General features: G+C 16.5%; 2 protein-coding genes across 2 annotated transcripts, besides 15 other annotated features; both read right to left on the reverse strand. All coding sequences in view use genetic code 6, as the record gives it.

Annotated features, from left to right (window-relative positions):
- Positions 1-434: 434 nt before the first annotated feature.
- Positions 435-481: a microsatellite.
- Positions 437-499: a microsatellite.
- Positions 500-565: 66 nt separating this feature from the next.
- Positions 566-608: a microsatellite.
- A 4,823-nt stretch (positions 609-5,431) lies between these two features.
- IMG5_116140 (hypothetical protein) lies at positions 5,432-6,551 on the reverse strand (the record flags this gene model as incomplete). The annotated part of the gene is made up of 2 exons (XM_004034626.1): positions 5,432-5,601; positions 5,648-6,551. 2 exons carry the CDS (start codon positions 6,549-6,551, stop codon positions 5,432-5,434), a joined length of 1,074 nt encoding a protein of 357 aa, XP_004034674.1.
- Positions 5,606-5,630: a microsatellite.
- A 441-nt stretch (positions 6,552-6,992) lies between the features above and the next one.
- Positions 6,993-7,047: a microsatellite.
- A 697-nt stretch (positions 7,048-7,744) lies between these two features.
- Positions 7,745-7,775: a microsatellite.
- Positions 7,776-8,406: 631 nt separating this feature from the next.
- Positions 8,407-8,494: a microsatellite.
- Positions 8,495-8,911: 417 nt separating this feature from the next.
- On the reverse strand, positions 8,912-10,628 carry IMG5_116150 (protein kinase domain protein; the record flags this gene model as incomplete). The annotated part of the gene is made up of 7 exons (XM_004034627.1): positions 10,475-10,628; positions 10,269-10,422; positions 10,165-10,211; positions 9,890-10,074; positions 9,723-9,839; positions 9,063-9,674; positions 8,912-9,001 (listed from the first exon to the last, which is right to left on the reverse strand). Exons 1-7 carry the CDS (start codon positions 10,551-10,553, stop codon positions 8,912-8,914), a joined length of 1,284 nt encoding a protein of 427 aa, XP_004034675.1. The 5' UTR covers positions 10,554-10,628.
- Positions 9,682-9,727: a microsatellite.
- Positions 9,848-9,888: a microsatellite.
- Positions 10,605-10,638: a microsatellite.
- A 226-nt stretch (positions 10,639-10,864) lies between these two features.
- Positions 10,865-10,920: a microsatellite.
- A 133-nt stretch (positions 10,921-11,053) lies between these two features.
- Positions 11,054-11,110: a microsatellite.
- Positions 11,058-11,101: a microsatellite.
- A 440-nt stretch (positions 11,111-11,550) lies between the features above and the next one.
- Positions 11,551-11,602: a microsatellite.
- Positions 11,603-13,819: 2,217 nt separating this feature from the next.
- Positions 13,820-13,932: a microsatellite.
- Positions 13,933-14,098: the final 166 nt, after the last annotated feature.

Below are 14,098 nucleotides of genomic sequence, written 5' to 3' on the forward strand. Positions count from 1 at the left end.
TAAAAGCTAAAATTTTTCAAAAAATTCTCAATAAAATGTCGGACATCCTTTTGTTTTATTAGTTGATGAAAATACTTAAATATAATAGTTGTATTTGTTGTTGTTTAATCATTTGAAAAATAAGAAAATCAAATATTTTTCAAATGATTCTTACTAGTATCAAATTAATAAATAATTAGAAGCTTCTTTATATAAAATTGATGGGTAATAAAGCTACTCTATTACTAATAATGATAAGAGTACTCTTTACTAAAAGTTCTGTTCTGAAAAAAAAGTTAATCTTAAATTAGAAATATAAGTTTATGCAGTTTAATTAATTTAAATTTAATAAGATTTTTGATTCAGAAATTAAATATAACTATAGAAAATGTATATTTATATATAAATGATTATAATATTATAATATTCAAAAAATAAATCAATATTGTTTTTCCTATTATTAAATATTTATTATTATTATTTTTTTAAAAATTTATTATTATTTTTTATTATAAAATTTTGTAATGTTTAATTTATATTTTAAATATTTCAGAATTCCATATATGATTCAATCTCTTTTATTATTTAAATATAAATATATGTATTAAATATATATAATTAATAAATATGATTATTTAAATAAAAAATTAATTAAATTACGAACTGAATCATCTATTTTTGGTTAAAATAAAATTTAAATAAAAATCACTGGAACTATATTAAAAAAGAGTTCGAAAAGAAAACAATATATATACCTATTTATATAAAAAAAAATTAATAAAAAAATATCAAATATAAAATCAAAGAATATTTATATAAATATTTAAAAATATATTTATATTTCCCATTTGCTTTAATCACTATCTCTGCATGACTTTGGATCAAATTATTTCATATTTAAAATTATTTATTTATCAAACATAACGAAATTAAATATAATCTTTGAAAATCCACAAGGAATTAATACATAAACAATAACTTTTAACTAAATTTATATATATATAAAATAATATATGTTTTTAAGCTAAAATATATACTTCTATTTTAAAAGCTTGACTCATTTAAATATATATTCCTTCTATTTTTTAGGCAAAAATGTTGCATATGTAAATAAAAATGGTAATAATAAATAACCCAACTATAGAAATTAATAAATGTCTTTATTTATTTTTTTAAAATAGTTAAAATTTATATAAAAAATAATATTTGGTTTAAAACTTTATGTATTATCTAAAAATAAATAATTCTAAACATAATGAAATTATAATTCCAATAAAAAATACTATATATTATAGAATTTAAATAATTTAGAATTTGTATTCATATTGATTGGCTGCTTTTATTATATTAATCCTTTTTTTAATTTTTGATTTTTTATTTTTTCTTAAAAAAGAAAAGAAAAATTAATACTAAAATAAATTTATTACCATGTTTTAGTAGAATAAATTAAAATATAATAATATATGTAGGTTTAAATTTACTCTAATACAATATAATTACTCAAGTATTATTTTATTTAAACATCATAATAATCATAATAATTAGCATGTTAATCAATAAATTAGGCATAAATAATGGCATTGTAAATATGTAGACTAACTAAAACTAATAATAAAGTATTATAAATAATAATTTAAATATAATTAAACAATTAATAACCTATATAATAAGCAATCAAAATAAATGAAAACTAAATTATTATATGTGAATAAGGAAGCTAATTATTTTTTATCCATTTTATTTATTTATATAAATTAAAAAGAGTATAAAAAAATAAAATTATTAAAAGGCTAAGGAGAACATAATTCGAAATATTTTCTTATTAATTGGTATAATCTAAATCTGAAAAAATGTTATCTTCGCAGTTTTTTTGATAAAAATAATTATTAAATTATTAAAATTACATTATTGGAAAATTTAATAATAACAAAATAAAATTATAAAATTTATTGCTAAAAAAGAAAAAATATATATTTAATTATTAAAAAAATTAGAAAATATTAATTAAATAAAAAATAATAGTATATATAATAATCAGTTTTTAGATAAATTATAGTCATCAATAATAATTTATTTATACATATTAGAAATATCCATATAGAAGTTAATTTAAAAGGTCTAATTATGTTCTTAAAACATTCTAATTATAATCTCTTTTAGTTATTTAAACTTATCTTTCTTATTATCAAAATAGTATCCTAGAATTTATATCAACCCATTAAAGAATTTCAAATACTATCCATTTTAATATTTATTATAATTTTCTTTAATGTATTTAATATTTTAAAAATAGGTCTATTATTTGTTTTATAAATTAATTAAATATTTATAATTATTAAAGTTTTCATCAGAATTAATAAGACTTTGAACCAAAGAAGGTAGATATTTTTCATACAAATCCGATTTTACTGAGAAGTTTTCAGAATAATTTAAAAGATAATTTTATGTAAATTATTTGCAATTATAATATACATCTTCATAATTTGTAAAAACGTCTTTAAATTTCCCAGAAACAATTATTTCATGTAATTTTTTTACAAATTCAAAATCTAATACACTTATTTTTTCGGTTATTTTTTGAGCGGATTTCTTTCCCATTTATTTTGAGAATTTATACATGTTTTATGCATTTTTATTGAGTTTTTCTTACTTTTCTTTTACTTGTTATTCAAATGAATTATTTATTTCTACTAATTTTAGAATGCTATTTTTAAATTTCTAATCACTTAAGTTTATTTCGAATTTATTTGTTTCGAAGTTCATGAATATCTCATCAATTTCTAATAAATTTTCCATTAAAAATTCAAAATATTTAATATAATCTGTAAAAATAGCATTATATTTATTAAAAATTTCGAGATTAATATTTTATTAATTCTTCTTTATTAATCCATCATTAAACTTGTTCATGAAAAATCCCAAAATATTTTTTATTTCAATAAGAACATCTTATTCATATAATTAATCATTTAATATAAAGTTATTTAAATCAACAATTGCCTAAAATAATCCTTTATTATTTTTCGCTTCTTATTTATAAGATTCCATTAAAGCCACAACTTATTATTCTTATTTTGTTTTTTTCAAAAAGCTATTTATATCATTTAAATATTTATCTAAGTTATTAGTATAAAAATCCAAATTATTTAATATTGAATTTTATTTTATCAAATTTTCTAAAGAAGCTTATATTTTTCCAAAATATACTTTCCTGAATTCCGCAAACTCACTAATTTATTTCAGATTTTCGCTATTAAAATTAATGGCTATTTTTTCTTTTAATATTTAATTTTATTTTTCTATAAAATATGTTATTATTTGATTATATTAAGTTTTTTCAGTAACTTTCCATACTTCTTCTTATAAAATAACTTAAGTTTTTTCTTTTAATTAATTTAATGTATTTTACACATCTGTTAATTCTAATTTATTTTTTTCATAGCAATTAAATAAATATATGAAATTTTTTTCTATTTGTTCTAATAAACGATAAATTGAGTAAGTTTTTTAAAAATAATTTTATTTATTTTCAATTAATTCGAAAATACTGTAGATATATTTTACTTGCTTAATAAAATTTTTAAGTTTTTCTTTATCTTCACTTTTATTTATTTTAATATTCTCTAAAAAATTTCTAATATTTTCAATAGAACAGAAGTTTTCATTTTTAATTATATATATTTTTTCAAAGGATTTTTACATAATAAAAAACATATTATCATAGAGTTCGATTCCTTATTCATATTCAGGTTTACTTTTTTCCTCAAAAAATAATTTACTATTACTATTGTTATTATTAGATAAACCTTTTTTTTTGTTTTTTTTTCCATATATAAAGATACCCAAATCATCCAATAAACTTTTTGATTTCAAATAAATATTCTCATATTCTTAAATTTCTTAATTCATTTTATTATGATTTTCTATCTCGGCCATTTCTAAATTAATTTAATTATAGGAATTCATAAAATTTATTAAGGTATTATTACTAGATTATTACGTTTATTATGTTTATTAATATTTTTTTTTTTTTTATTAAATACAATCTAAAATAAAAATTTTAAATGCCAAAAAGCCTGCAATTAATCCTTCTAAATCATCTTTAACTTTCAATATTTTAAGAGGCATTTACATTTTGCCTTCTCTAATATATGAATTGCTCATTTTTTGTAAAAATTCTCCTTTGTTAATTTATAATTCGCTAATTACTTTTTCAGAATCAAAAAGAATTTCCTTTAAATTAAAATTCGTGTTAATTTGATTTTTTTATTAAAAAATTGAATTTTCGCAAACTTTATCTTAAAAAATTATTTTCAATTTCTATATTTCGATTATATTTTAAGATATATAACTCAAATAATCGTAATTTTAGAAAAAACAAACATTTTCTTAATTAAATGTATGTACTTTTTCACAAAATAAAATATGCATTTTTAATTCGTTCTCATATATCTTTTCTTCCAAGTTTATTCGATTTTTTATATATTCTTTGTAGTTTTCTATTTTTGTGTTTATTTACATTAATTTATTCACATTTTCCTTTACTGTATTTATATTATTTTCCTCATTTTCATGAAAAGGAATATTTAAATTTTAAAAGAATTAAACAAATATTCTTTTGCTTTCTTCTTATAAAGGTAAAAGGTTAAAATTAAAATATTATTAGATTTATTATATATTTTTTAATTATATTTAACTATTTTATATATTCTCTTAAGCTAAAAAGAACTAAGAGATACCAGATTCTATCATTTATTGAGAATCCGATGCTTTGCTTATTAGTTCTTATTAATTTTTATCTAAATTCTTTACTGATTAGTTAAAATTGCAATAATATTTTTGTTTATAAGCTTAACTTTATTTAAAAAATTTACTTATATTTTCAATCTTTTCTTTAATAAGGGAAAACTCATGATTTTTTTACTCTTTTTTTTCATTTTATAAATTTTTTAATTAATTTAATTATTCAATTTCTTAATTTAACTAATCTTTCAATTATCCAAAATCGTTATTTTATTCTAAAAATACATAAGGCAATTATATTTAGGTATATTCTTATTATTATATTTCGATTTCTTTCCTAATTTCATTTTTTTCAGATTATAAAGGTTTTTTTATTATATTATATGGATTTATATTATTATATTCTTCATCGATTATTTCGATTTATTTTATATGAATATTGTGTAAATAGGTATTAATTGGTTAAGATTATTAATTTATTTCTTCTAATTTTTGACTTAATGTACTTTCGGGTACTTTTTTTTTTTCTGCTTATTTTAATGACACTTTTTAAGGAGAAACTTGGGCTTAGACTTAAAAATTCATTTTTATATATAAATTAATATATTTTGAAAATTATATTTTTTATTAAATTAAAAGTTTTTTTTTATTTATTTATTTTTTATTTTAAACACAATAAACATTTATTAAAATTTTTATATTATTTTAATCATTCTCCTTTTGAGATATAAAAAATAAAATAATCACCAATTCTTAATTATATTTCGTTTTATAAATCTTAAAATAAACCCAATTTTCTCGCTTAGCATATAGCTTCTTATTTATTATCCAAAACTTTAATATTAATTCCAAAATTTTCATAACTTTTAGAAACAACACCTATTTTTTATTTTTTATTTTTATTTTTTCATAAAACAAAAAAAACCTGGATTTTTTGCTTAAAATATTAATTTAGAAGTAATAACATCTACTCCTGCACATCTAGTTTCTTTTAAAGTTAGTTAAGGTTCGAAAAAGTCTAATCTACATTTTTGATTATTATGAAAATAATTATATAAAATCCATCCTGAATATATTTATTCAATTTCACAGATTCTATTTTCATCATATAAATGGATTAAACTAGAATCTATATCAATAGGTATTTTTGGAATATGTTAAAATATAGGTTCTTTCCATGTTATAGAATCAAGATCAATCATCCCACCTAAATTATAGTAATTTATAGCTATTTATATATTATCTCCTACTTTTATAGGAGTAATTGCTTAAACAAAAGTTTGTTTTTATTAATCATAATTGTGCTTTTTTTTTATTTATTTTAAAATATAAAATTTTTCTGAAATAATATTAAATACCTTACATTCTTCCTTAAAAGCCCAAATAATTCTATTTTTATTGGTTTCAATTGCATCGAATTAATATTTACAAGAATATATTTAATCTTTTTTTCTAGTATTAAAATTACTTGAAAACTTATAGGTAAATTATAATTAAATACTCTAATCTAAAAATAAAAAATAAAATATATAATAAAATAAATAAATTATATTACTTTTTATATTAGGTAATAATTCTGCATTAATGATTCTATCCATTCTAATACCTTTTATATTATTGAATTTTTAAGTTTTATAAGACACATAACTATCTTTGAATGATAAAAAGGACATAGTATTTTTAATAAATTTATTATCAAGATTAACCATTTCAAATTCTAAGACTTCTGAAAATTTATAATAAAATAAAGAGTTTATAAGTTTTATATTTATTTATTCATCAAAAAGGAAAAAGAAAATTTTATTTTAAGCCAAAAAAGGTAATTTCATAAAACAAGAAGTAAATTCGCAATTAATTTTTATTTAATTACTACTCTTTTTATTCCCCTTATTTATTTTTTTATCTTTTATTAATGAGTTTTCCATTTAATCTCTTGCTTCGTATCTCATACTTAAGCGTTTTTAAATTGATTATTCAGTCATACAAACACTTCCATTCCTATAAGATTCTCTTATGGAAATATTTGAGTTTTCCTTTTGGAGAGTTTCTGTTATTTATCTATGAAAATTTGATATTTAATTATTTTAATTTTATTATTGTTTTAATATTAATTCCTATTATTAATTTTATGTAATGTTTTTTCCATATTTACTTAAAATACTGTTTTCATTATTTATTAAACTATCTTCGCCATTTAAAGTTTTTTCGATTTAAATCTAATTAAAGTCAAGGCTTTAATTTATATTATATAAACTCTTTATTTTTGTTATTTATTATTATTGTTATTGATACTTTTATTATTATTGATTTTGTTGCTATTATTATAATGGTTAACCTTTGTATTTTAAACTTGCTTCTAAGCTTTATTATGCTCTTAACATTATTGCTGATGTTATTTTATTATTGTTACATTAAATTTATTTTATCGTTATATGCCTTTGATTTAAAGGTTTGGTTTCGTTTTATCCCATTTTAAATTTATAATTTTTTTTTTAAAAATAATGACTATTTATTGTTAGTATATTAAAAAAAAAAAAATTTAAATTTTATAATTTTTATAAATAATATTATAGTTTTAACTAAAATTTAATTTTTACTCATTTTCAATATATTTATGCAAAAATTATAAAAATATTTTTATTTTAATTATTTATTTTTTGGATAAATATTGATTAAGATTTTTAATTATAATTAATAAATAACATTTAAACACTAATATTTATTTATATATAATATTTATATATTTAATATAATGATTTTACAATTATTTTTTATTTTTTTAATTCTTTATTAATATTTATATTTTTCAGTATTATTTTTTTTATTATATTCCTTTCAAATATAGTTATTATTAAAAAGACATCAGATTATCATTACCTAGAATTTATCTTTAAAACTAAGGTTTTATATTTTCTTTTTCTTTCTAACTTTAAATATGATTATTTGGAGATTTAGATGAGCTTAAGTCATCTTTTTTGAAAAAGATTGCTTTTTGTTTATTATTATTACTTAGATTTATATTATTATTTTATTAATAATTATTTCTATTAATATTTTGTTTAAAATCGTTTTTTTAATTATTTTCATTCATTAAATTTTACTAATAGCAAGTCATATAGTTATTATTTGAATTAATATTTTTACTCGAAATATAATTCGTATTTTTGTAATTATCTCTTGAACTATTTTAAACTATGTTATTAGTTTTTGTTGGTGTTTTAATATTTGTTTTACCATAATTTTATTCATTTTAAAACTTACTTTTAAATGTACTATTCTATATATTAATATAAAATATATAAATTATATTAAATATTTATTTAATATATATTTTTACGTTATTTTAACTAATATTCTTTATGTAATCTTTCATTTGTTCTTATGCATTTTGCTTATTATTAATGTATTTATTTTATATTTATTCATTTTCATAGTTAAAGTTTTATTCTATTTAATTATCTGTAAAAAACTAATTCTATTCATTTTATTAGTTAAATATCAATTCGTTAAATTTTTATTTATTAATCTATAAATTTTAAATATTTTAAAGAGGTTAGTTTAAAAACATTTATTAATTTTTTGTTGTTTCTATTTAAACTTTTTTTTTAGTAGCTAAGTTATTTTAGTTATTATAATTTTAATTTTAAATATACTAAAAATAAAATGGTTCAGAATTCTAAATTAATTATTATTATAATTATTATTATAATTATTATTATTATTATTATTATTATTATTATTATTATTATTATATATTTTTTATTTATTATTACATTTATAATTAATATTTTTCTTATGTTTTTTGTGTTTCTTGTTTTTCTATTTTTTCTTAAAATTGTTTTGCTTTTTCTTACTCAGATTTCATTATTTATTTTTAGAATGGAAAAACATACTGTTTTATTGGATTATTTGTTTTTTTAGTTGCATTACTATTATCCCTTATTTTTTCCTAGCTTTATATTTTTTATGTATTGCAATTATCTTCACTTATAGTACTTTTTTCTAGTTCATTCTTTTATTACTAGGTTTCTATTTTTTACTTTACGCAATCCAATTTTTACAAAGCTTAAACAAGTAAAGTTCTTTCTTCTCCTTTTTTATATGTATAACCAATAAAGTTTACGTCTTGCTATAAAATAATAATTAATTATATTTAACAAAAAATATATATTATATACTTTTCTATTTTTCACTCTCTTTATTTTTTATAAATTTTCATAATCCCAAGGCTCTTCTTCCTAATATTTTCAAATCTTGAATCATCAATATCACTTTTAATCTTTTGAATAAATAAAAAAAAAAAATTAATAAAAATATAAAATGTTTAAAAATTTAAATACATTTGGAATAAAAGGAGATTTTTAATTTCTAATATTTTTCCAATCAACACCTTAAAAAAAAGGATGAATTTTTATTTCAGTAACTCCATTTAGGCCTAATCTTTCTGTAGGATCACATAATAATCTTCTTATAAGATCTTTTGCTTAAATCGAAAGATTAGACTCTTCAGGTATAACCAAATATTTTTTCCACTAAATAATTTTTTTACAAGTAGTAGTAGGATCATCTGAATAAAAAGGTGGATAACCAACTAACATTTCGTAAAGAATAACTCCTACAGACCACCAATCAACAGTTTCTGTATAGCCTTAATTGCCAAAAACTTCAGGGGCAATATAATCAGGTGTACCAACAGTAGAATATAAATATTTTCTGTTTCTGTTAAATTTAATTCTATTAATTTCATGTAAATTGGTTAATATTTAACTTTCTTTTAAAGATATTTATTATTCTCCAAGTTATTTGATTCCTTTTTATTAATTAATATCAGCTTCTTTACATAATCCAAAATCACTTAATTTTATATGTCCTTCTTTTGTTAATAATATATTATCAGGCTTTAAATCTCTATGAATATAATTCATTTAATGTACTGCTTCGACGGCTAAAACCTATTATTATTTTATTTTATTTTTTTAATATTTTATTTTTTATTTTACTATTTCTGCTATGTAAAATTTCGCTTCTACTTCTTTCAAAACATCTTTTTCCATTAATAAAGTCATTAAATCACCTCCTTATAAAAATTCCATTACTAAATATAGATATTTATCGTCCTTTTGTTATATATTTATTTTTATTATTAATATTTTATTTATATAATTACCTAAAAACTGTACCTCAATTCAACTATACTTTCTATGTTTGCAGATACAAGAACGTCTCTTTCAGCTCTTACATGCCCAACTTAATTTTTGTATACCATCTCGTTTTTTTTCATCTTTTTAATGGCTACTACTTCTCCAGTTATTTTAGATTTACAAATCCTAACTTCACCAAAAGCACCTTTTCCTTTTTTAAAATTTTTTTATTGTTTTATTAATTTTTTTTTTTAATAAATAATATTATATAATTATATATATTAGTTTTAAATTAATTTACCTATTATAGTAAGAGGTTCGAAATCTTAAGCAGTCATTTTTTATCTCCTTTTTTATTTAATAAAAAAATTATTATATTTTAAAAGAATTTTTTTAATTTTTTACATTTTTCTCATATTTTAAGCTTCTTATTATTTTATATCTTCAGTTATTTGCTATTCTTACTACTCATTTAAATTTAACTCTTTTATTTTATCTTTAATTACATCCCAATGTTCTTTTCTTTCTTTCTCTTATACTTTAAGTTTAGAATATTTTTCTTTAAAAATATAATAGTTTTAATTTAATGATATAATTTATTTTATATTTACTTTCAATATAAGCTCTTGCAGCTTCTGCTTTTTCTTTCAAATTATTTATTGATTATTAATTATCTTCAACGTTTTACATTTAGGTATTTATGTTTTATTAATTTGCTTAATTTTTTTGTTATTTTTAATGTTTTTTATAATTATTTTTTTTATTTATTATTTTTAATTATAAAGTTATAAATTGAAATTTGTTTTAATTTCGAAATTATAAAATTAATTCAAAATTCAAAAATTTTAATTAATTAGGAATAACGAATTTAAATTTGAATTTTATTACGATTAATAAATAATATTTCAAAATTTATAAATAAAAATATCTCAATTAAATTGAAATATAGTTATTATTAAGTAATTTTAATAAAAATAAGATTATTTGCAATATGTTCATATATAAAAATAACTTTTTTAATATTTATAAATAAAAATATTTATTTTAGAAATTTATATTATTAATTTAAATTTAAGTATTATTAAAATATATGAAATATAAAATTAATTATTTATATTTATTTTTTGTATGTATGTTAAATAATTATATTATTTTTAATTTAAAGTTGAACTAAAAAATATTCTGTTAATTATTTATTAACAATTTATATTAAAATATTTATTAACAATTTATATTAAAATAATTTAGGATATATTTTAAAATAATTTTTATTATGATTTAATATATATTTTTATTAATATTTTTAAAATTTTATTAATTTAGAATAAAATAATAATTTAAATCTTTTCAATAAAAAAATTCTTATATTAGTTATTTTATATTATTTATTTAAAATTTAATTTATTTGAAATTATTTAATACTCATATATTATAATTATAAAATAAAAAAAATACTTTTGTAAAAATAACAATAATTGTTTATTAAAATTGATCTTTTTTAACTAATATTAAAAATATATTATTTATGAAATTAAATATTAAATTGATTTTTTATATTTTTATTTTAAATAAAATTAATAAATTCGACTCATTTATGTTATGAAAATAAAAACAATGTTTTTTAAAATTAAAATATAAAATAATATTAATAATAATATATCAAATGATTTTCATTATATATAGATACATATTTTATATTATAAATATTTAATAATATAAATTTTTATATAATAATTATTATGTTTTGCTTAATAATATAAATTATAATATTTATATGACTATAAGGTATATAAATCGTTTAACATTAACATTTGTTTTAAAAACTTTAGAAAATAAATATTAATAAATATAATAATAATAGCTTTAAGTTTAATTTATAAATAACTAAATAACTTTCTTAATTTTAGGAATATTTATATTTTTGAATTTTATTAGACAAAGTGGTGAATAATCAAACACAATATGGATATTTTTTTCTTTATTTGTGATATTGATTCCTTTAACAATGATGTTATCATATTATTTTTAAGATTATTTCTTAATATACCATATATTATGGAATTCTTTATTAAATATTGGATAAATTGGTTTAAATTATATGTATATATATAAATACAATGAACAAAGTTTATTAAATGATAAATGCTAATAAAAATATAGCGAAAAAGATATGTTTTAAATTTTACTTGTCCATGAAATAATCTTTATTATTCAAGCATTTTCTGTTGATTCTTCTAAGTTTATATTGGATGCATCAATTATATTAGTTAATAGATTAGTATAGGCTCTCGTATTTTATTAACTACTAAATTAAATTCTATATATAGATGTCTTATTTTATTTATAACCTTTTTTTATTATAATTAATAGATATTTTAGAGAAACTATATAAAGGATTAAATTTTTAGATAATAATAACAATTCAGAATGGTTAAATATTATTAATAATATGTTTAATTCGAATTTAATTATTATAAGATGGAATTCTATGTTAACTAGAATTGAGTTAAAATAAGCAAGTGGTATATTAATTAATTACTTTTTAAAAACTAAAATATTTTTATATATTATTTAATAAAATAAATAGAAAATACAATAATAAAATATCACGTATTTGATGATGAAAGTATGAAAGAATTTTACAGTAAGATTTTTTTAGATACAAAGACTTGTAATATTTAATAATTTAATATAATTTTGGAAGAAGGGAAAAAATTAAGCCTTAAAGATTATTTGATTAGAAGATGTTTACATTTACAAGATACGAAAACTAAAAAAAAAGCAATAAAAAGATACACAGTTAATTTAAATTTCAAAGCTATAGACATTAGTAATATTAGTAATAAAAAAATAAAAATAATATAATATATTTTATTATAAAAAAAAAGAATCTTAAAATAGTAATTCTAAAAGAAAAAGATAGAAATCTTAAGATTCGAATGAAAGTGAAACTTTTGTCGGATTTTATTATGGAGGAGTTGATAAATAAAAATATACAAAAATATTTAGAATTAAAATAATGGATTTTTAAATGAATGATACAGTATTAGTATTATCATTAGAAGATATAACATATTAAGATGAAATAAAATACTATTAAAAATGCAAAAAAGCATCTGATAAGTTACTTGTTAATGCTTTGAATGATTTTCGTGTGAAATTAGTACCTATATTGACAGAGGTGAGTTTATTTGAAAATTATAATTTCGATGATCATTTTGATTAAGCTATAGAAAATATAAAATATAATGTTTATTTGATAATAAATAATATATATACTTTATTTGATTATTTCTAAATTAATGAAAAGAAAGGTTTATAAATAAATATGGCTTAATTTTCTCTTAAATAAATGATTTAAGATATTGTTTGTATGTTTTCTGCTTAATCAAAGATTAAAAGTATTGATTTTAGCCATAAAAATAATTTGAGAAGAACTGATAGAACTTTTTCTGATGAAAGGAGAATTAAATAAATTCTTATTTGTATTCTTTCGAGTGTTTTTGAGAAAATTTAAAAAGGAAAAGTCTTCTTAAAAATTTTATTAGATAACAAAGATTTATATGAGAACCCTATTACACATAGTGAAGGAAAGTATCACCCAAATCTAAAATTTGAATTCGAATATGAGATTTATGAAAAAACAATTGAGTAAATAGATGTTATATATTTTACAGAATTATTTAATAAAATTTAAGACAAGGTTATTGAAGAAATTATAAAAACCTTAGGTTTCTTTTGTTTTTTTAAATTTATTATTAACTGAATAAAAAAAAGGTCCTTATTAATTAAAATAAGAATATGATAATAAAAATAAAATAACAAAATTAACTTTTTCTATTTATGCAGATTTCAAAAATTTAAGAAATTAAGAAAGATTATACTCCTTAATAAGACCTTAAAATTTCATAAATTATGAGGAAACTAAATACTCTTAACTTTAAAATAATCTAGTCGAAAATTAAGTAAAATAAGAAAATTAAGAAAATTAAGAAAATTAAGTAAAATAAGAAAATTAAGAAAATTGTGAAAATTATGAAAATTAAAACAATTAAGAAAATTATGAAAAAATGTGTGATTAAGAATTTCTTTAGTTATATTAATAAAAATTATATCATGAGAATTCGCAAGAAGCAAAAACGTTTTAAGAAAAAGATTATATAAAGTAATCATTTTTCTGATTATGAGTAATTAAAATAACATAAGTTGAGTAAATCTAGTATTACTTTTTCTTC

The sequence above is a fragment of the Ichthyophthirius multifiliis genome (genome assembly GCF_000220395.1).
Source record: "Ichthyophthirius multifiliis unplaced genomic scaffold scaff_1120509250943, whole genome shotgun sequence".
Taxonomy (NCBI): domain Eukaryota; phylum Ciliophora; class Oligohymenophorea; order Hymenostomatida; genus Ichthyophthirius; species Ichthyophthirius multifiliis.